Source organism: Pecten maximus, chromosome 6, assembly GCF_902652985.1.
Source record: "Pecten maximus chromosome 6, xPecMax1.1, whole genome shotgun sequence".
Taxonomy (NCBI): Eukaryota; Metazoa; Mollusca; class Bivalvia; order Pectinida; family Pectinidae; genus Pecten; species Pecten maximus.
The window spans coordinates 7,998,556-8,023,004 of record NC_047020.1 but is presented as its reverse complement, the minus strand read 5'-3'; the positions used below and the strand labels follow the sequence as shown (position 1 = coordinate 8,023,004).

Below are 24,449 nucleotides of genomic sequence, written 5' to 3'. Positions count from 1 at the left end.
ATGCTATAGGAGAGGACTACATGGCTGGTGCCCAGGTGGTGATATGTGAGGTAAACCCCGTGCTACAGACAGGGTAAAGGTCATACTCCATCATGGCTAGCTGAGACTGTAGAGTCACAGTCTGTTTCCGTGCATTGTTCGCCCGTTCTGACGTGGACTGCATCTGTTTTTCATGTTCAGTGGTCATTGATGAGATTCTGGAATAAAACAGATGAAGCAAGCACATGCATTACTTAATGTGTCAGCATTAACGCAAAAACACTGGGTGACTGAGGGTGAATTATATAATGGGGCATGTCCGAGGTTCTCAAAGTAGTTTTCCACCTTAGAATGGGTGCCCCTACTTCCTTATAAATGAAACGGAAACCTTTATTCAGACTTAAGTTCCTGAAAATAACAACAAAAGATTCCAAAATGAAACTTCTCTTTTTTTGAAATTGAATTTCCTACAAATTTACTTACAGTTGATTATTTCTGATAAATAAGCTACAACTATCCAACAATGACGAGCCTTAATATGATCTTCCATCAGACATAGCCCCATTAATGTGACTGGATTGAGATTTTAGTTAATGTCAATTACACATTTCAAACATTAGTGCATGCATGTTTGACTAACAAGACTTTCATTTAGGCAAAAAATATATTCAACGTCAATTCCTTTAGTAAATATTTAACAGATCACATGACAGATTATTACAGTGTTAGGTCCTATGTTAAGAGGTTATCACAGAAATCTCAGTTGGTCTGGTTTTAGCTGTTATGTTTCATCCCACTACCAAACCTTCACCTTGTGACCGTTTCCTGGCCGTCCAGACCCACAGTAAATACCACACTGCGGTAAGCCCCAAGTTTACGTAGTCTGGTTATTCAAACAGAAACAAACATCTTCTCGTATATCACAAAATACTAATATCTTTTGAAATACTTCTAACCTTAAACAGGGAGGGGTTTTTTAATATTCCTATTCATAACAAAAGTTTCTTGGGGAAGATTTAACAAGTTCTCTTTTTTTTCTTTTTTTTTTTATTGTCATATCTTTTACCTGCAGTCAGATTAATGATCAAAGCAGTAGAGTAGTATCAATGACCAAAGTGACAAGGCGTAAGAGTACAACCTTATCACCAAAAACATTTCATGAAGATGATAAGCTAATGTGAGCTTATATAATCTGGTTTACTGGTAACTGGGGATAATGGAGCATTAATATGACATCATATCTTCAGATACAAAGCACCACCTTTATACCAGGTAGATAAACAGTAAGTCTACACCACCTTTACACCAGGTAGATAAACAGTAAGTCTACACCACCTTTACACCAGGTAGATAAACAGTAAGTCTACACCACCTTTACACCAGGTAGATAAACAGTAAGTCTACACCACCTTTATACCAGGTAAATAAACAGTAAGTCTATCCTGGTACATAGACATGTATATGATTCAAAGCTTGAAGTGTACATTGGATGTCGGTGATTTGTGAGGCAACTAATCATTGGAACCAGCTCAACACCTGTAAATGTGCAGGGAATAGGTATATACAGGTACTTATAATTAATGTACTTTTTGTTCGATCATTTGACATGATCATGACTTTAGTCTAGTAACTGATCTCATTATGGCAGTTGTTCAAGGTTTAATTTAGATGCAGGCCTCTCACATATTCACTACATGATTAGCACTGCTAAATTGGTCCAAGGTTCCATATCCAATCATGTTCACAAGATTCATCAAAGTTATGGAATTAAAATAATTATGGTTATACCATCACAGGTAGGGAGATTGTGTTCCTGTCACCAAAAGATTATCAACCATCACAGGTTGGGAAAGTGCGATCACAAACACTTAGAAATTCCTAGTAGCTACAATGGAAAGCAAGATGAGCTCATGTGAGGGACAGGTTACTGTACATGACAATGATCAGATTACCTGTTGGAACCACAAAACTATAAAATTAGACTGGTTTTGTGAAACATGTAATGAATCCATATGTTGTAAGTTTATTGGAGATTTACATAAGTCCCATTCCATCATTCAACTGAGCGACACAGTACCTACGCCTGCTGCACACAGACAAGGATATGACCGTGGCGATGGCCGTGGAAGAGGATGGGTTAGTGTGGGCAGTATTGAGGAATGAGGCCAGCCGTGTCACCCGAGTCAAGAGACTTCAGAACACTTGCTTGTAGGTCAAAAACAATCTACAGAGCTGGCTACAATTTATTGACCAAAGAACATGTGGATTAAATATCAGTGTGACTTAATTATAACCACAGATTGGAGACCACATCTTACCCAAGACCTTCTGGATTCCAATATCAATGCAACTAACTTGCCCATAAGCAATATGGATTTCATATCAATGTACTTTTACCATAGACATCCAGGCTTCTTTTTCACTGATTTTGGAAGGGACCTTTTACCTAATTTTGGGAAGAAAATTGTTCAATTGGGAATGGGGCCCTTTATTGGCCCCTAAAAGCCCTCAGAAAAAGCCCTGATGTCTGGATTCAAATTTATGACAATGTGGATTTTAATATCAGTTTAAAGGAACCTTTCTCACAGACTTGATACAAGATACTCATGCAAGGCAATCTGGATTTCCCATATAATTTTGTGGATGTTATAAGTGTGATGCATGTATACCTTGGATACAGGACACAAACCTATAGTGTATGACACATCAGTATTTCCCACACAAGACTTACTTCCTGTAGATGGTTAGCTCCTCCTGTTCTCTGTGAGGGGATAATGGCACACACAGTGAGGAGAAAAACAATCGAGGGATAATAAATGATGCAGTGGAAGTAGCAACAATGGTAATCACCAGTGGTGGGTACTAATGTCAGTGTTGGGTACTAATGTCACAGTGGTGGGTACTTATGTCACAGTGATGGGGTACTAATGTCACAGTGATGAGTACTAATGTCACAGTGTTGGGGTACTAATGTCACAGTGGTGGGTACTAATGTCACAGTGGTGGGTACTAATGTCACAGTGGTGGGTACTAATGTCACAGTGGTGGGTACTAATGTCACAGTGGTAGGTACTAATGTCACAGTGATGGGTACTAATGTCACAGTGGTAGGTACTAATGTCACAGTGGTGGGTACTAATGTCACAGTGGTGGGTACTAATGTCACAGTGGTGGGTACTAATGTCACAGTGTTGGGGTACTAATGTCACAGTGGTGGGTACTAATGTCACAGTGGTGGGTACTAATGTCACAGTGGTGGGTACTAATGTCACAGTGGTGGGTACCAATGTCACAGTGGTAGGGTATTAATCTAAGGTCACAGGCGTGGGTTATTAATTGAAGAAAAAACACAGTGGTGGGGAACTACATTGTAGCATATATCAATCACACACCATGGTGGTATGCTAAAGTGAAACAAAATGATATACTAATGGTATGCCATGACAAAATATCTGTGAGTGTGACACATATCACGGAATATAAACTGTAATACCACACAAAAAATATATGGAAATTAGATTTGTATTTACAGGAAAAACTAAATCAAAATTGATGATGTGTTTCCTAGTATGAAGTACAGTAAAAGAAAGTATTTAGTGGGAAGGTGGCCAAGCTTTATATGAAATTTAAAAGGTTATAAATTGACGATCTAAAACTAATTTTATATCTATTCTACTAATGTTAAAATCCTAGCCGAAAGATCAATGAACAGGAACCAAATCGAGGCATGACAGAGAATGACATCTGTAGAACTCTCTAACAATCAGCCAACTATAAGGTAAGTTAGGTCATGAAGCTTGAAAGTGATAAGGATAATTTTACAGGAATAGTTTTATCCAAATTTTCATATGACATGTAAATTTCTTGACTAGTTACAAATTAGGTATTTAGAAATAAATGTATTAAATTATTTAGATGGATGTAAATACTTTAAAACTGATTTTAGTCAATTTTTCATACATATAATAACAATGAAATTATATCTAAGAATGTGATGTTAACATAATAAAGTGACTGCAAACCTAAGTTTTTTCTATGCAAACTATATTGTGTGAAGGGAGGTAACTCTACAAACAATACATACTTGTCCTGTTGTTCTCGGAGGAGGGTGTCCTTGTCGTGGCTAATATTGTGTTTTAGGGACAGAATCTCCTTCTCATGCTGTAAAATAAGTTAAACCTGTAACTCATCACAAATTATTATCAGTGACAGGACTAAAACCAGAGAACTTCAGATCACCAGCTCCTACCATTTGATGATGTGACTCTGATTCTCATTTTAGTCACAGAGTACACATTTTAAAATTTAAATTAGATTTATTAAAGTTTCTAAAAGGAAAATGTTTTAACCATAACATCACATCAGAACGTATCTATATTTAGATTTTAGATACCAGACACCACAGGAATAAGATTGTATTAGAAAGCAGACAAAATAGTTATAAAGGCGCCTCCCACAACTATTGCGTACCTCATGCATTTTCTGTGATTTCTGTGTGATGTCAGCACTCATCTCCTGTAGACACCGCTCCAGAGTATGGACAAGCATACCGGGTGCCTGTTTAGTCACAGGGTCAGAATCAAAGAATGGCCGTCCACGCTTCCTCTCAGCATCCACAAGGATCTGTCTGATCTGGTTGACAGAGGTGTCCAACAGATACTTGTCCCGTGTGTTATCATCCATCTGCCTCCCTGCATCACTCAGTGCCTGACAATGAAGTATTTTCCTGAGATTTATGTCACACAGACTTTTTCATTAGGTTAACTTTTCATACTAGATGTATTAACACTCTCTCTCTATATATAGATGTAACAGACACTTTGAAATACCCAATGTCTGTAACCTGTGATCAGATGTCAAATGCTGCCTCACTTCTGGTCGTAGTTAGGCTTTGGGCCCTGTCCTCTGGCCAAGAGATAACAGAGTATATAAAAATTGCAGTTGCTACTAGATACTCCTGCTTGATAATCAGCATTTTGGGTTGGAATGCCTGGTTTGCCCCTTGTCAGTGTAATGTGACCGGGTGGGGATTCCTGCTGGGTGTCTCCAACAGTATGCTTCAGTGAGGTAGCACTATAAAGTCAACATCAGTTTCACACTACCACAAGGAGACAAAACACCAGCACACCACACCAGCACACCTCAACTTTCAAAAAACTGTTAATGATATGACCCTCAACAATATTAAACAAGAATACTTGATAAATGTATTGTATTGAACATTGTGGACCAGGAACTGATTCATCAGATGACGGTATTAACAATGGTTACACTCTACACCTAAGATTAACGGTTATCCTCACCTCCTCCTGTGCCCGACACTTCTCTGTCAGCTGCTGTACCTGATTCTGCATCTTTGCTAACATCGCCTCCTGGTTGGTCGATTCTTTCAGTCTGATAATAATAATAAAATGTATTCACATTTGCAGTACAACATATCTATGAATCCGAGTCATTCATATGAAGGTTGATCTGTTACATGGAGTTACCTCCCTTCTCTCATAATGCAAGTCATGGGAAACCTATTAATCTATATGTTTATGACTGCATCAGCAGATTTCAAATCTGTATTATGGAAACATTTCTTTTTCTACACTTTCAAATTTATCCTGAATGCATAGGCTAATGGAACCTTTGATGTTTTAATTTGAATGTGTATAAATATTGAACTACTCCAGAAATATAGCACAATTACTTCCGTTGCCTCAGTTTAACCCTCACATTTACCAAGTAAAACACATATTGTACATTTTTCTAAGTGATAGTACAGAACAGCATTATGTGCATAACACAGTATAAGAAATCATCTAAAATGCCATCCTTAAAATAGATCAATGTTTTCATACACACATTTTTTAACCATTAACCATAACTTTATTGACAATGTAGGCATTAAATAATCAGAGCCCATATATAGGAAACCATACTTTGCAATATAGAGGAAAGTAATTTAACCTTAATCATACCAGAGGAAGTAAATCCTTACCTTAAATCAAGGACAGCCTCCCTGTTGGTCACTGTTTCATGGAGTTTCCCCTTCAGCTCCTCTATGTTACTGCGGAATTGTCTTTTCTGTAATTCTGATTGTTCATTTGCCTGAAATTTAAATATCATGTTTTTACTGATTAGAAATATTTCAAAAATAGATCATTGTCGAATGGTAGTATTAAGTTCATTATATATAGGCAGAAAAACCAATATTCATCAATAAAACAATGTGCAATTATTTATCAACTGAAATAAACAAAATAAATCATTAATCTATCAAATTGTTTGCTGTCTTTATTGTTATTCAATAATAAAGGAAATTACTTCTAAAATTTTTAGTATTGAAAGTCAATAGTTATCTATAAAATAACTATAATTTTATGAAGAACCGAAATAATGATCAACATTGTTTAAAATTTATAGCTCAAATACTGTAAAACTTAAGCCAATTATTTCAGTTTTAATATTACAGAGCTACAGAGCTAATGTTGCATTATGTTTAATTTAGTATTCAGTATTAGAAACACAAATGGTTTTTTTTTATGTTTTTAACAAAATTCCATTACTTGATGACAAACTTTACTAACTTAAGACATGTTTTTAACTGTCAAGCACACATTGAAGTTACTGTGTTATCTCCCTTTGTTTCAGCAGCTGACATATTGTATCCTTCTTATTTCGTTAACCATGCTGTTATAGGAATTAGGTACGTATTAATCAAAATGTCATCATCCTTTCAATAGGATGTCAAAACAATGACCTTGGACAAGGTATTTAATTATGTCACATTGCTTGTACAGTGTACTAAGACGATTCTGGAGACCTGCAATTCTGTAAATTAACGCCACACTAAGATGGAAGTCTGATGAAATATTCATCACACAGCACAAATATGGAAGTCTGATGAAATATTCATCTTACTTCACTGCTGTCCATATTTAAGCCAAACAATGTATGAAAAAAAGGTAACAAGAATGTTAAGATACCAAACTGTTAGACATTTTGAAATTCAAGCAGACATTCACAAAAATAAACAATAAATGTTTAACAAACATTTTTATTTCCTGTTAAATCTACTAAAGTTAACTAATATCACTGCTCTGCTGTTAATTTTTTACATCACAGATGACACCCTGACCTCTAGATAATATTGCTGCATAGTTTGTTGAAGTCGAGCAAGTCTTGGATATTGGATTTCTACAAACTCTTCTGTAGGTGTAAACTAAAAACAAACACATGTATACAATACACTACTAACCCTCACAACAACCTCACATACGTTTAAATATCTGTACATGGGGATGAAACTCACAATTAATAAATACATTTGTCTTGAAGCCCCTGAACCCAGAAAATGTTAAGGAGCACTTTAAGGAGTTAGTCTGCTTTCTCTTAAAAGGAAAAACTGAGTAAGTGATTTTTTGCTACATTAATTGACTTGATCTTAATTAAGGACTTTTTTTATTAATGACCACAATCAATTCAGGACCATAAGTCATAATCAGAAGACACCCTCTAACCATGATAACATTGAGTGGACACAGCTTGGTATCATTGTTACATGGTCAAACCCACCTCCTGTAGTCGTCGTCTCAAATCTGTCACCTGTTCCTGGGAATCCTTCAGGGCCTTCTCTAAGTGGGATCTGTTGATGAACATAAATTAAAGTACAGAAATATCATCCAGGATCTCATCAACATCAACATATTATCAATATAAGACTGATTCTGATTTGCAAAATACCACGGATCATATAAGCTGAATTTTCAAGACTAAGACAAAAATTGAAACAATTGAAATCATGACAATGTATCTATACCTACAGTAAGAAATCAAATTATACATTTTCATAAGTTAGATTTAAAGTATACAACATATCGAGAGTCTGTTTAAAAAAACATACGGAGGTCCATAATCATAAGCTGGCCTCCTTGCAGAGAAGAGTTCCGTTGAAGGGAGAGTAGAGAATCCAGTTTTGGATGGACTGCTAGGAATCATGGAAGACTGGACCGGAACATGTTTGGACATAGGATAGTCATTTAACATGTGGTGCTGAAGTCTGTCTGTCTCCTTCCTCTGGGCATCCAGCTGAGTCCTAGACAAAGTTACAACAATATCACGGATAAATATGATTAAGATTACAAAATAAGGTTTTATTATAATCAAGGCCCCAGTTTCTTCCTAAATAAGGACCTTGTGCTAGAAAGCTGGGAAATGTTATTTTCACATTTCCTACAATAGCCAGATATTTAATAATTATTTTTATTAATTAACTACAGAAAACTGCCCTATCAATATATATCATAACAAAACTGCCAGCCGTAATGATCACAGTATTCCCTTCTTGACAAATTGACTGTAGAGAAAGATTTATTCTTGTGACGACAACCTAGAAAACACACTTTTATTAGATTATTTAAATCACTATCTAAATCATGGAGAGGTTTTTTTTTCTAGATTTAAACTTCAATCATTTCTTTCTAACATAAAACATGATTTATTACACCTAGTATTTAAAGGACAACCTCATGTATGATAATAAATATACCTATTTACTTTATACTTAAAACATCATTATTGATTTATTCCACCCAATAAATTAGTACATGTACTTTTAGAAAGAGCAATAAATATTTCATCTACAAGCTGATCAGGTTAAATTAGTGTTTTACAATGTAAGGGTTTATCAGTAGATACCCTTGACTATAATTTTGACACACATGGATGTTTATAACAAGTTATTATACAGTCAAGCATATATTTCATGTTAGCTTACATGACTATGAACCTGCTTTACAGAACATCAAATTAAAATATATCCCCTCCGACCCCATTCCGCATGCTAACATACATAATTACATGGTGTTAAGTTAGAAAGATGAACTTCATACAATAACTTTGTGACTGATGTCTATGTAATAAATCAATAACAGTATGAGAAAAAGGCAAGTCTTCATCCCCTACTGATTCTGTGTGTCAAAGAGAATCTTAATAAACTAAAGTTAATTTTACAATAGAAGTCTTTTGTAAATGCAAAAGGAAAGGGGCACCACTCCCTATAAAAGGGAGAAAACTGCAACTTCTTCATACTGTGTTTTGTAGTACGAAGTCCAGCTAAAACTGTGGAAGCTGAGGATGAGATGGATAGACAGAGTGGCTGCAGTCTTAATGTCAGGAAACCTAAAGTACCTTCCCCTGACCACCAACAAAAGTATAATCACAATTTATGTACTTATGTTTATAGTAGAGACAGCTATCTCAATTTATAACTGCAGGAGATCACTACTAAGTGAGATATTGAGCTAACCTGAAATTTGAGACTTAGGAAATGCAAGTACAAAGTAGGTCTTCACCTTACATCAGAGGTCTGTTGGAGTTTAATCATGAGGTCTGGGATGAGCTTACCTGAAGTCAAATAATGAGCTTTACCTTTAGATGATGAGCTTTCCTGGAGTCAGATGATGTCTAACATCAACAGTGGTTGGATAAAAACTTACCTGAGGTCTGAGATAGTTTTCTGTTCAGCAGAGATGTCTACCAGAGCTGAGAGTGTAGCAGGTGAGGTAGGAACAATGGTAGGTTTAGTATGGCTAAATGCAGGTGTCTGTAAATATATGGATGACATAAATAATTATCAAATTCTCAACATTTCTCCAACAAGGCAACTTTGCATTTATATATATCATATGTCTCACTCTCCCTTTGAGTGTATGTATGTAAACATATATCATTTTCATCATTTAGAAATATTCAGTAACGTTGATTTAGATCGACTTGATATCCACCATTTCATGTTTCAGTATAGAACTTTTGAATTCCAAGCTTAAGATAACCTTCAAGCATCATAATGAATGCCGTATACCCAGAGAATGAGGTGACTGATGGTATTACGAATGTGTGACTTGAATTAGAGCCTGAGTAAGATGCTGTCTTATAATTAAAGTGTTGAAAATGACACTGTACAGATGAAATTAACGGGAAGAGCGACAACTGAATTATCAAGACGACAATAAGATCAACAGGATAAATAGAGGTTACACAATGAGTGGTTGTTAGATATGGAATTTATTTCACACGAGTAAGTTATTTTTTAAAAGTTACAAAAGACACAAGCTTTAGCGAGTGTTTTTTGCAACTTTTGAAAAATAACTTATGAGTGTGAAATAAATTCCATATCCAACAATTTCGAGTCGTGTGACCTGTTTCTACCACAATAATATCGACTTGAATCAAAGGGAAACGTGACCAAGTATAATTTCGCGTATGCAAATAAAGTGTACCGGTGACGTCCGGGACCCGGTGATGTGACGTCATTAGATTATTGATGACGTCAATAACAATTGCAGCTTGGGTCGAAGTTCACTGTGTTAGCCAATCAAAATGCGTATAGAGTTTATACCACGTGTGGTATAAACAGATTGTTAATCAACAGATGTAATGATTAACTGATGGTCTGAGAGTTGAATAACACAGGGTATTGTGGTAGAATGAGTACTAACTTACTAATATTGTATGTTGTAGAAAATCCACATTTCTGATCAAAGATCATACGATTAATCAACTTTATGAACCTTCATATACATTTTTACTGTAAAATATTGGTTAGATAATTCAAACAGTATCATATTTTTGATAAAGGAACGCAGTCACAGATGATCATGGTTCATTATGCTGGAAGCTGTAACTGATGATGCATGAATTAACACACATGTACTAAGAATCAATCACCCTGATATAGCTATCAGGTGAAAGTCATGTCGAAATAGTCAGGTGAAAGTCATGTCGAAATAGTCAGGTGAAAGTCATGTCGAAATAGTCAGGTGAAAGTCATGTCGAAATAGTCAGGTAAAAGTCATGTCGAAATAGTCAGGTGAAAGTCATGTCGAAATAGTCAGGTAAAAGTCATGTCGAAATAGTCAGGTGAAAGTCATGTCGAAATAGTCAGGTAAAAGTCATGTCGAAATAGTCAGGTGAAAGACATGTCGAAATAGTCAGGTGAAAGACATGTCGAAATAGTCAGGTGAAAGTCATGTCGAAATAGTCAGGTGAAAGTCATGTCGAAATAGTCAGGTGAAAGTCATGTCGAAATAGTCAGGTGAAAGTGACATGTCGAAATAGTCAGGTAAAAGTCATGTCGAAATAGTCAGGTAAAAGTCATGTCAAAATAGTCAGGTGAAAGTGACATGTCGAAATAGTCAGGTAAAAGTGATGTCGAAATAGTCAGGTGAAAGTGATGTCGAAATAGTCAGGTGAAAGTCATGTCGAAATAGTCAGGTGAAAGTCATGTCGAAATAGTCAGGTGAAAGTCATGTCGAAATAGCTATTGATACAATCCCACTGCCACATGTTAAAACTTGCCACGTTTGCCTATGCACCTATTTAAAATCGGACACATTTAATTTATTTACATGTATTAGAATATAAGGTCCTATATATCATTATCAGAATCAAGCATTACATACATATGTTAATAGGAATATAAATCACAGCCATTAGAATGCTGATTTTTTTTACCAATTAATCCATACCAAATTAATTTACGAAGGTTAAATGATAGAAAAAGTACAACTGTCTGCATGTGCCAGGTAATTTGTCAACCTATTTTATTCAGAAAAAGTGAGAAGGAATATACAGATGTATAATATCTGAATAATTCATTAAGTTACAGTGAAATGTTATTTTCTGTTTGGGACTGTACAGCCATTTTGATTCTTGCATGAACGGTATGATCAATACCTTTATGGTAATCAATATATTCTAAGACAAGTATTTAAAGATACAGGTGTACCAGCTATCCTACAACAGTGCCTCGGGATCCACAGACCGGACAGTGCCTGGTGTGACCCATGCTTTTGTTATGTGATATTTTAAAGATGTCATTAAGAGTTCATTTACATTGAAGTTCAAATTTCCTATTTGGATTTAATAAACACTTGTCTGCTCATCAAAGTTTAACTATACTCCTGGTATTTAAAACTTATCTGGTGTCAGAGTCTTAAATCACACATAGCTTCATCAAGGACATGTCCATTCAAAATCACCTAACCGCGGGCAAGCTACGGTACATTCTGTATAAATGGATTCATTTTTCATTACTGGCAATACAAAAATTATAAAAAAAATAATATTTTTTTAAACATCTCAAATGTTCATACACAATAACATTATATAGGTGACATACTGTGGAGTTAAGCTACATGTGGTATTGAGCATTTAGTCAAAAGATAGATCATTTTGTTATTAAAGAAAAGTGTCAATACAGACAGACCATGCTGTACAGATATTATAGTTCATTTTGTAGATAACAAAAGGCTACCTCTCAAGGAAGATTTAAAGTCTACAGAATTCTACACCTATAAATAATTGCGTAGAAGTATAATATTGGTATACAGGATTGTATTTTGTTAGCCTTGCCTATGGAGAGTTAACGTCAATTCAATGTGTGTGTTACATCTTATGCAAATTGTTAATGTGGTCGTAAACAAGCTTTAAGGCACCAAAAAGATCGTGATTTGCTTTGCAAATTGATATTATAAGACTGCTTGATGGATGCAAACTGAACCATAGCACTCTTAAGTGAAACTTTACAAAGTGATAAGTGAACTGCACATATACATAACTGGCTTAAAATGAAAAGTACAAGTGTATTATTGAGAGATGAGAATTGTATCGGTACTGATCGGGTCAGAGCCCATCTCTAATGCTAAGAGTACATGTAACAGTAAACAAGTGTACAATGCTAAAAGTAAGTATCAATGTCAAAATTTAAGAAAATTTTATAGAGCTACATGCTTCTCTATTTTTAACCATACTTTTTAATGATAATTCTTTGGAATTTTACGTCTCTTCATCCCTGAAAAGATTTTCTAAAATGACTTCTAATAGCTTATCATGTGACATGTCAAAAAAATCAGAAAATCCTTTGATGAGCCAAAAAAAATAGGAAAAAAATAAAATCAAAATCTCTATTAGATCCTGATTTTCATTATCTATGCTAATGATTTTCAAAAAGGTATTGAAAATCTTCATCACAAAGTATTACATGTAAATAAACCTAAATGTTCAACAAATTGTCCATATACATCAGTCATCATCATGATCACTTACCTCAGAGATATCTGTTCTGTAACTTCCAAAGTCTGTGCCTCCAGATGATATAGAGCCTGTTTCTGAAAGAAGAAATTACCACCTTTGAAACTAGAATAATCAACAACTACCATAATGGTTATCTGGATTTTAAGAATATGGGTTTGATAGAGACATTGCAAACACTTATCAACCACCAACTGTACAGCACCTTGTGTACAGAACACAACAGATTCTGTGGCATGAAATGGCCTCGGCCAATTGGATACAAATGGTGGCCATCTTGCCACAGGATTAAAGGATCACCAACAAGATACAGAACCATGTATTCCGTTTACTAATTATATAAGTGTACCACTTAATACACAAAATAACAAGTAAACCACTTAATACACAAAATAACAAGTAAACCACTTAATACGCAAAATAACAATGTCAAGAACGACATCAGTATATTTTTAAGTATATTGCTCCCTGTCAATTTATAAGTTATAATTACAGTACAATATATATTATCACTGGTCTTGACTTTGACAAGCAGACATCTTGGATTTCAGAATTGCTGTTTTGGTGTGGAAGATATACATGTATATATATATCCACTTACTAAATCTCACTTATATATTTAATTATTGCCAAATATTGGAAAAAAATTAAAAGTATGCATATTTTTAGTTTTATTAACCATGCCATAATAAAATTTTAATTACTCTTCATCACAATAAATACAATTATTTATATACTATCAAACATATATTTATCAATATGATTGTTATGGTTTCCAATTCTGTTCACAATAAAGTCTAATTAACTTACCATAAAAAACAGATGGGTTGTTCATAATTAAGTCTAATTAACTTACCATAAAAAACAGGTGGGTTTACCTGAAAGCTGTACATGACCAGAATGCAGGCATGTGTTAACAAGGAAACCAAATATGGCTTAAATATTCGCCACCTATATCTAAAATGATCTGTTCACTAAATAATTTATAGTCACTCATTTCGCATGAGAAGCAGTTACTTTTATTGACTAAAATATTCACCACGCTAAGACAGCAATGGGTGGGTTACATGCCATTATTTGCATCCCTTTAAAGTATAAGGATGTGAGTACGGTTAGATACCATGAAGTGCTAAGTAACATTTAGCACAATGAAGGTGGCAAGGTGATAGTGGTAAGTGGAAAAGAAAAAACTCAGGTTTTTATAAAAGGGTTCTAATGGGTTTAATATGGTTGTGGCCACTAGTGTTCTACTAGCACTCACTTTTCACTTACCCCGGTAAATATTTTTCTACAGATATTCACCAAGTAAAAAACATTATAACTTGCAGTATACATATGTAATTGGACAGGAGATGATAACTTTTAGTATACATATGTAGTTGGACAGGAGATGATAACTTTTAGTATACATATGTAATTGGACAGGAGATGATGTAACAGACATATAATTCCGTATATATATGTCTACCGGAGCTTTCTTATTTCCACTACAATATTTGTTTCAATATTTCAATGCTGGATTAGTCAAATTGTACTTATAAAAACATTAATTAATATTGCAATGAGATGAAATAATCTAAGTAAGAACGATTTTAAAGTTGCTGTCCTTTAAAGGTTGTGTTTGACTATAACTGATCAAGAAGGCCTCACAGTGGAATTCTTACAGTTACTGCACTGATAATTGTCAACCTTAAAGTCAGACTTTTGGTCTGAAGTTGTAAATAATTTTGAATTAAATTTTGATCAAGGTATAAGTCAGCTAACAGCAGGAACTGACACTGATAAAAAGCACAGATTAGGCAACAATACTACTGGGACCAAACTGTGCTAAATCACCCACAATATTTCACATGTCATATGTACCGATACAACTTGCTCGTTTCTAGGTTTCAGAACACATTTCGACCCTTTGGTAATTTCACCATTGTAAATCAATTTACACAGCATTCTTTTAGTTAACTTGAATATTTTCTAACCAAGCAACAATGAAGTGATCCATCCACACCTCAGATTTAAATGTTAGTGCACAACTAATTATTCTTTCTCTCAGGGGGCACTTTTAGTCTGGCTAGTATGCAAAATGTTAAAAGCATGCATATACATGTACATGTAACACAGAATTACTCTAAACCTGTACATGCACAATTATCTTGAAACATTTATTAACATTATATTCTTTTTTTTTAATTTTAAAATACATATTAAACTATCAATAAATCAACAATTAATATGACAGCCCTTCAAACCTTCATTTATCATAGTTAACCTAGCTAGACTAAATCTTTCATAGATTGCTTTTAAAATTAAAATGCCAAAATATTCTAATAAGACTGAACACAAATAATTACATCCATTCAAGAGATAATTATCACAAAGCAAGTCTTTGAATTAAAGACACTGAACAACCTTGACCATACTTTCCAATTACAAATATCCTACTAGTCTGTACAGGTTTTGGAGGAAAGTATTTTAAATATCATAGATTTGGTTTCGGTGATAAACAAGATCACTGTTGTCACAGAGAAAGCGCTATTGTTTTGAGCGTGCCACATGGATAAATGTGTCGACGTTCCTGGCGCCCCAATACCATGATTGTGATGACCCACTGAGTCAGTCTAATCCAATTCATTTAGAAGTCTTAAAAACATCTCTGACAATACAGAAACAGGGTATAGCTGTATGCCCAATACTTGGTCACTATTTGTTTAGTTTGTGTACCTAACTCTCGAGATGAATATGTACTGGTAGTATCTACTGAATTCTGAAGTGGTCCAATTCAGGTTGTCCTATGGCATATATACCCTATACAGGAATGCTATGTAACGTATACTAGTATATACAGGAATGCTATATAACGTATACTAGTATATACAGGAATGCTATATAACGTATACTAGTATATACAGGAATGCTATGTAACGTATACTAGTATATACAGGAATGCTATATAACGTATACTAGTATATACAGGAATGCTATATAACGTATACTAGTATATACAGGAATGCTATATAACGTATACTAGTATATACAGGAATGCTATGTAACGTATACTAGTATATACAGGAATGCTATATAACGTATACTAGTATATACAGGAATGCTATGTAACGTATACTAGTGTATACAGGAATGCTATATAACGTATACTAGTATATACAGGAATGCTATATAACGTATACTAGTATATACAGGAATGCTATGTAACGTATATATACTAGTAAATACAGGAATGCTATGTAACGTATACTAGTATATACAGGAATGCTATGTAACGTATACTAGTATATACAGGAATGCTATATAACGTATACTAGTATATACAGGAATGCTATGTAACGTATACTAGTATATACAGGAATGCTATGTAACGTATACTAGTATATACAGGAATGCTATGTTCACTATACTAGTATATACAGGAATGCTATGTAACGTATACTAGTATATACAGGAATGCTTTGTAACGTATACTAGTATATACAGGAATGCTATGTAACGTATACTAGTATATACAGGAATGCTATATATATATGTAACAATATACTAGTATATACAGGAATGCTATGTAACGTATACTAGTATATACAGTAATGCTATGTAACGTATACTAGTATATACGGGAATGCTATATAACGTATACTAGTATATACAGGAATGCTATATAACGTATACTAGTATATACAGGAATGCTATGTAACGTATACTAGTATATACAGGAATGCTAAGTAACGTATACTAGTATATACAGGAATGCTATGTAACGTATACTAGTATATACAGGAATGCTATGTAACGTATACTAGTATATACAGGAATGCTATGTAACGTATACTAGTATATACAGGAATGCTATGTAACGTATACTAGTATATACAGGAAAGCTATGTAACGTATATATACTAGTGTCAATAAGACATTAAAACACCTTAAGACAGAAAAAGTGTGCCAAATTAGCTATAATGACCTGATGTATACAAGTTTATACAAGATCTGTAGTTAAGAATATGTACATTATAGATTCTGTACATGATACTGAACAATGTACAAATTCTTAACAAGAACAAGATGCAACAAACTTTCAAATACATGTAGAATAAAATATGTATAATTCACACAATAAATAAAATCTATGTCACATTGTACATACATAAGCATTCTGTTTTGTTTTGGGTTTTCAATTCTTACTTTTTTTTACTTACATTTGTATATACATTGATAATAAAGGTACAAGAACTTGATTTCATCTTGAATCATTTGAATAACTATATATAAACAGCAAATAAAATACCCGAAAACACACTGATCATTTTAAACACAAAAACGAGACCCCTTGACTATTTAACTTTGTGTTTATGATTCAGACTGTGTCCACCCTTGACCAATTGGAAGAAGATAACACAATATTGCTTTAATCCTTGTTTATTGAAGAAAGGGATCAAGAGATTTAGGTGAAAATGCTTCCTAATCATGTCCACACAGTAAATGCCACACATGGGTCACACAATCGTTGAGACACTCTGATTTTTAAATTGACAGATTAGTGCTTTGATGTGAACAACCCAGTTACAATGGATATGGTAGGTTTTGGTTGTGAAAAGCCTTCACCTAGCTATTCAGTTAGCCTCGCGATAGACTACAAAAAATGTACCACCATTTTATTTAGTACATCCATGAGACATCCCTTCATTTTTGTCTTAGTATTTTAATTTCCATCATGTGTTACATACAGCCATGTGATCGCACAACGTTCAACGATGTGCACACGATGTCTGCACGATGTGCGCACGAAGTCTGCATGATGTGCGATATGTGAGATATGGATCAGTGCAGGAAAATGTGCACACGATGGGTGAATAGAACGGTACATGTGCGATACGTATCGTGGTAGATATAAAATGAGGAATGCATGATCATCTAATTATTTAAACATGTAGAACGATTGTAAAAGATATACAACCATTAACATTTTACGAGGCAGCTATAATTACCATATTTTTGTTGAAATATATGCAATAATTATTAGGAATGAAACTAAATACCGATGCATAATTAAATAAGTTATCTAAATTATTTTTTAAAGAACTTTATATAATTTGCTCGGACGTCGTCGAGGACACCTCTAGATATCTAGGCCTAGGAAAGTCAAAGAGATGTGTATTCGGCGAGATTATATAGATCTACAGGCTATTTAATACATGTAGAACTAAACAACAGATAAAACGACTTATTTTGAATAGAAACATTTCTTTTTTGTTTAAAAATACATAATATATGTAATTTATGTATTAAGTAAGATAAATAATTGTAGTGGAGTCCGCGCCGTCTACCATTCTGGTACATGTACATGTAGATGTATCATGATCACCAGGCCGTCGAAAACATCACGAATACTTGCGAGACAAAATGACGGTACTTAAATGGCAAAAATTAACAGGTCATACATGTTCCATGAACGAAAACAATTGTTATGCAGCACATATATATAATAGCGACCATCTTATAATTTTTTTCGTATATGTTTTCGTATAACTAGTTATTTCGTAATATTTATAAACCTATCATTAGCTGTGCGGTTTACATCGCACAGTTGTGCAGTTTGTATCGCACATCACACATTTGTGCGCACGATGTCTGCACGATGTGCGCACTATGTTTTTGGAACGTTGTGCGATAACACAACTGTATGCATGTCCTTGATATTACAAGATCATCAATTAAATATTTGTTTCAACTAACTTCTCCTCTACTTATATATAGATTCGGAAAGTCCTTTGTACCTTGTAATAATAGGTGTGTATGGTCTACTACTTAAAGCTTGCATTGTTTGTTCTTCATCTTTATAAAATTTCTCAATTTTTCTGTTGGCAACTGAGATGTATCTATGGTCTATGAATACTATTCTTCATATCTAAAAAGTATTTTGTTTTCAAATGTTATAAAATTTATGCCGTAAAAAAAAGCATTGCATATAGCCCATACCAAAATATAGTACATAAAAGTACATTGTCTGGACTTAAATCTGAGTTTAACTTTTCAGTGGACCACAAATCTACGACTTTAAAAAATTCCCAAGATTAACCTTAACAAATATTGAATAAGATACAAAATTATCAAATTTTGGTAACATATGTTTTTAATATCGATTTTATTTCAAATAGAATACAGAAAATTGCCAAGTACCAAGTGGTGATATAAAATGTTTTTCATATCAATTTCTTAAAACATATAAGTATTTCCTTTCAAAGTATAAAAGTTGACACAATTTTAAATGTGATTTAATTCACTGTCAGTTTTCGTTTGTATTTCCATCTCGGAAGGAATTTTTAACACTGATGAATGTGTAGTAGTACGTTCATGTGACAATTAAAAAATTAACTGTCAAAACTCAGCTCTTCTTTACAAATTTCGTTAAAATTTTCCAGTATTTTGGTTTTTGCTTTGAAGTTTGATTATAAACTCTATTCATATCTGCTAAATTTGACCCCTTGGCATGTGACCTTGAATGCCACAGACGCTATATATCAAGTCCCTGGGCCTCTTGGTTATTCAGAAGTCACTTTAATTAAGACTTTTAGCCAATTTGACCCCTGTGACCTTAACTGTAGGTAAATTTTATTCATTTGAACAACCTTGGGAGCCCTTCACCCAAGCATGCTACAGGCCCAATATTAGATCTCTGGGCGTCTTGTTGAATTGGTTATTCAGAAGAAGTTGTTTAAATGGAAAAATTGATGCCAGACGGACGAACGGACGGCGTGCCAAAACATAAGCGCACTTGCTCTTTGGGCAGGTGAGCTAAAAATGAAGAAAATGGATGGATGACAGACATTTTTGCCAGAAAATTTGGTAGTGATATGAGAGAAAAAGACTCTTTAATTATGTGTGTATAAGTAGGATAGGGATATTCCACCCTCAGCAAAATGCAAGCCTTGGGTTCCACCGCATTTTGTGACCCCCTCAGGTGGAATATCCATATCCTTATAGTAAATACACACATACGAAGAGTCTTAAAATATATACCTACATTAATTATGATGATGTGTACAATTTATGTCGTTTTTCATTGGGAGGATAATCTTATTTTACAAAACAAAGGAAAGGCAGAGAGATGGACACCCAGCTTGATTCCTGTAACCAACCAACCCCTACTCTCACTGACATTGTAGTTCATAATTCATATTATCAATTATCAGCAACAGGATCTGAAGTAGCTATTGTGGTACCTGTACATAATCATACTTAAGTAGTGAGATCACTGACCATATAATAATATGTCAAATCACTGTGTAATTATCTGATAACCTTACAGAAAAAAACTTGATAAATCATTGCCAGACTAAGGGTGTCCTTGTTAAAGCCTCACTGCTACTTGTTGAAATAACACTTGATAGGGTCACTAATATCTGTACACAGCACCTCTATCATATATCAATAATGTTATCAAGATCATAGGAATTCTTTCACCTACCATTTAAACCTTGGTTTCCATAACGGATCTGCTCATGTATTGATCACAAATATTGATCAAGTACAGTAACCTACCAGTGAACTTCAATCTTTTCTGTTATAATTTTCATTAGAGTTTGCAATCTTGCATTGTAATTTGTATGCTTGATTAAACGTTGTCCGAAACCAATGAGTCTTGTGGCTTTATGACGATGTTGATCATAGATAACTTGTATCAATTCACATTTAGTTCTTAGTGTAACATATGCATAAATGCATGAAAACAAAGAATATTAATTAGCTCTACTGAATTGAATATATATGTGCAACATCAGTAACTCTAGCTATAACTATCAATCAACTAGGGATACATTAGTATATATATTACCAATAAATTAAATGTTACCGTTAATAGGTTGCTATATATATCCACATCTCGGCAATGGTTTAATTTCTTAACCCCGTACAAGATTGAAGAATTTGTTTTTAGATGTGAATTTTTGTCCTGTACAGGTACATGTTGCAACAAATGGTAAGGCCAGAGAAATACTTTACAATCTACAGTGATAAATTACTTCTATCAAAGGAGATTTACGGCTTTTGGCTTATTCACTATTTCTAGAGGAATGTTCTGACATCTTAGAAACTTATTTTGTAAAGGTAGTTATTCTGGCTGCTTGATTCTAGAACTTGAATATTGTTTTAAGATCTTTCTAAATTATGTCTGTCAGTTCTTGTTGTTATATTTTAAGTTGTTGCCCTTGATTGACATCCTGGTAGCAAGTAAACGCATTGTTCGAATTGTCTGACATGTACTCTCTCTCTCTCTCTCTCCACCATCAAGTAGGTTTCTTTTTTATACTTGTTTCTTGGTTTTTTGATCGTCTATGGTGCTGTTCTGCTATCGCTATATGCCCTCTAGGCCCGTATATATCTTAGGCATTGCAAGTAAATTCTTTGACTACTTAATTACTGCTTTTCTCTTTTGATGGTTAATTTTTTTCTCATAGGTTCTTGCTGTCCTTTCTGTATAATTTTATAACCGGATTGTTGTTCACCAGAAGTAATTAAGCATATTAACTATACTATATATTAGAATCCCCAAAAATGTCCTTTTTTATAATTATTGGCAATTCACACTTTTTTAATTCAAATCGTTGACAAAAACTCCCATTCTCTGAGTGTTAAAGAGGCTTACCCGCAGACGGACCGGTAAACGGCACATCTCCGATCACTAAATAAACTTCAGTACACGTTTCTATGTGACAAAATTAGAGGCTTTCCGACTTTATTTCTTGAAAACAATTACAGAATATGTATTTAAAAGACGTTTTAAAACTCAACCTGAGAGGGAAATGTATGGAATATAACGGCAAATCTTCTTTGTAAATCGCCGCTGCCTTTGAAGTTATCACTGTGCGGCACTGTGCACGTGCTTGTTTCTTTGATGTGTCAATCAAATTAGACTCCACTTTATAACGGGGACTTATTGCGGGTTGAGATTAAATAAATAATATTTAAAAAATGAGGTTTTATATCACTTTTCAGCGTTTTATAAGGAAAATAAAATGAAAAACTCAACAATTCCAACAATCTGTCATGTGTAAAAAATCTTTTTCTATTAGCCAATTTTTCTGATCTCTCTGCGGGCAAGCCCCTTTAACTAGTTTAAGAAAAAAAAAAAAAAAAAAATGGTAAGGCCGACATTAAATAATACTTGGTTTGGCTAACCCGCCAGACCCACAAAAAATGCACCTACTCAAAAAATTTTATTGCGAGAAATACAACATTTTCTTTTAACGATTTGACCGTTCCGGATATTTATGTCCGGAAGTTGCTGTGCAGGTTTGAAACTACGTCTCCCAACCCAAATAAGGTTGGTGTGTGTATCTTTTGTTTAAGAACACAAAATGATTAATGATTTCCATATTCTGGTTTGTTTTCGCATTAAATTAAGGTTGAAAATCTGTTTTGGGAACTGAATAAAAAAAATTCAGCTCTACCTACCTACCTATATGTAATTACATATGTATAAGACCCCCTGGTCGGTTACAGCAAATTAAACCAAGATATTTTTTTAAGGGTGGTCTAAAGCTACTAGTGGTGAAACGGTTTACCGCGGTGTAACTGAACCGCAATACTTTTCTTTCGGTTTGGTACACAATATAGCAACGACAAATTACGGTACATGCACCGTGAGTGGTAAATTTGTATATGGGTGTCTATACACTTTGCGCCAGCGGAAGGAAGACCGACGATATATACAAAGATGGTTTCTGATTTGTCAAGAGAATTTGATGAGCCCCAATCGAAAGAGGCTTTAAATTAAAGCGATATTTTAATGGGAAAATGGCACTAGTGCTGAGAGATTCCCTAGCTTCCTATCGATCTTCTGTATAGAAATATTTTGGTTTCCGATGAAGGATGTAATGGCAGCTACTTGCCGAATTTGTTTTACATATATTCCATGTCAGGTATTCATCTATTTGTATTTTGGTTTATATATCTTAAAATAAACCAAACCGTCAACACTATACTAAGTTAACAATAAAATGATGTTTTTCAATAAAGGAAACTATCAATGCTTTGTCTTTCTGGTCCAATAGCGATACCATTAAAATTCTCTGGTCATGATCCTTAAATTGTTTTAGGGAAGAATATCTATAATCATAATGTCATTTAATGATGTACATCAATGGTGATAGATTAACTGTACAAATAACCACAGACTTTGACTTGCATTGATGAAATATAATTATGTTAGAATTATTTTGAAGATGAAGTACTCATGATTTATTAAGATTTGAAATAAATGCATGGTTTTAATGAAAGAGATATAAATAATGATGGAGAAAACGACCACAATAAAAATAATTAGGTTACATGTGATGTCTGTCATTAATTCGCCCCAGGAATATTTGGTGGTTCTTCTTTTCACGATTAATATATTATACACCTTGTAGTACACATCAAAATAATTTGGGAATAATGGTGATATTAGAATCTTGTAATGCTGTTGACAAGATATTGGACCGTCATTTATTGTCCATGGTCCTAATGTTCCACAAGTGCCATTTACATTGTATGTACATGTGCTAATGTCAGTACCCTCTTTACATTGAAAAGAGCTTTGAATTTTAATTAAAAATAATTAGCATTTTGGACAAAGGGCAGTAATTGGACAGTGGTCTAGTAAATAAAAGTCAATTAGATATTCATGTTAAGTATTTGTCCAGCCATCAAAAGGGGAGCTATAATCATAATACATGGATGGACCCATTCATAAGGTCACACACTTCAGTCCAATTTTATATGGAAGCAAATATCAATATTTGAAGGATATATATAAGGTTAAATCCGTTTTAAAAATCGTAACAGCTCTTCAAGCGATCGTATTGCCTTCCAAAGTTATAGCAAGTGTCATAAGACAACATCTACGAACAATACCCTTGTGATTTACCTGGCTAATAATCGGGGTTTTAAACTTGGCGCACCGACAATAGGGCATGTCCAATCACGAACTACCTTCGTTACAGCCTTACCTAGATTTGTAGATCTTAGTTTATTTCCTTCAATTTCCAATTGACGTATTTGGTCCAGAAGTTCAGAGGCAGACGACTTTTTACTGGGTAATCCTTTTCCCTGAAGGATAGTCGTAACCCCTCCAATCGTAGCAACAGTTGGTGAAGCAGAAGCAAAGGGGGTGCTCAACCCCGTTGCCATTTCGTCTGCGTTTGACCTAATTCAACTGCTTCATATATCTGTAAAATAACACGAATGATGTTAATTGATCATTGTGAATGTATGGTTACATTGTAAATTCAATACTCTGGTAAACTTCAGCATTAATGCGCTAGTGACATTCTTACCTCTCTGTAAACAACTGTTTAGCCTAATGACAGTGCCAATGTTTTCATATCGAGCGGGTGAGCGGAAATGAA

General features: G+C 34.2%; 1 protein-coding gene across 4 annotated transcripts in view; it reads right to left on the bottom strand.

Moving 5' to 3' along the window:
• Nucleotides 1-24,449, bottom strand: part of LOC117328860 (coiled-coil domain-containing protein 158-like) — a 55,515-nt gene extending 31,066 nt beyond the window's left edge. For all 4 annotated transcript variants that reach the window (XM_033886441.1, XM_033886442.1, XM_033886443.1 and 1 more), the window contains exons 1-11: nt 24,378-24,449; nt 24,051-24,269; nt 13,075-13,136; nt 9,465-9,571; nt 7,871-8,062; nt 7,543-7,612; nt 5,966-6,075; nt 5,283-5,373; nt 4,450-4,686; nt 4,064-4,140; nt 87-197 (exon numbers count right to left, since the gene is read on the bottom strand). In XM_033886441.1, the coding sequence (XP_033742332.1) occupies nt 87-197; nt 4,064-4,140; nt 4,450-4,686; nt 5,283-5,373; nt 5,966-6,075; nt 7,543-7,612; nt 7,871-8,062; nt 9,465-9,571; nt 13,075-13,136; nt 24,051-24,231 (1,238 nt within the window). In that variant the 5' untranslated portion in view covers nt 24,232-24,269; nt 24,378-24,449. The remainder of the gene's footprint in view (nt 1-86; nt 198-4,063; nt 4,141-4,449; nt 4,687-5,282; nt 5,374-5,965; nt 6,076-7,542; nt 7,613-7,870; nt 8,063-9,464; nt 9,572-13,074; nt 13,137-24,050; nt 24,270-24,377) is intronic.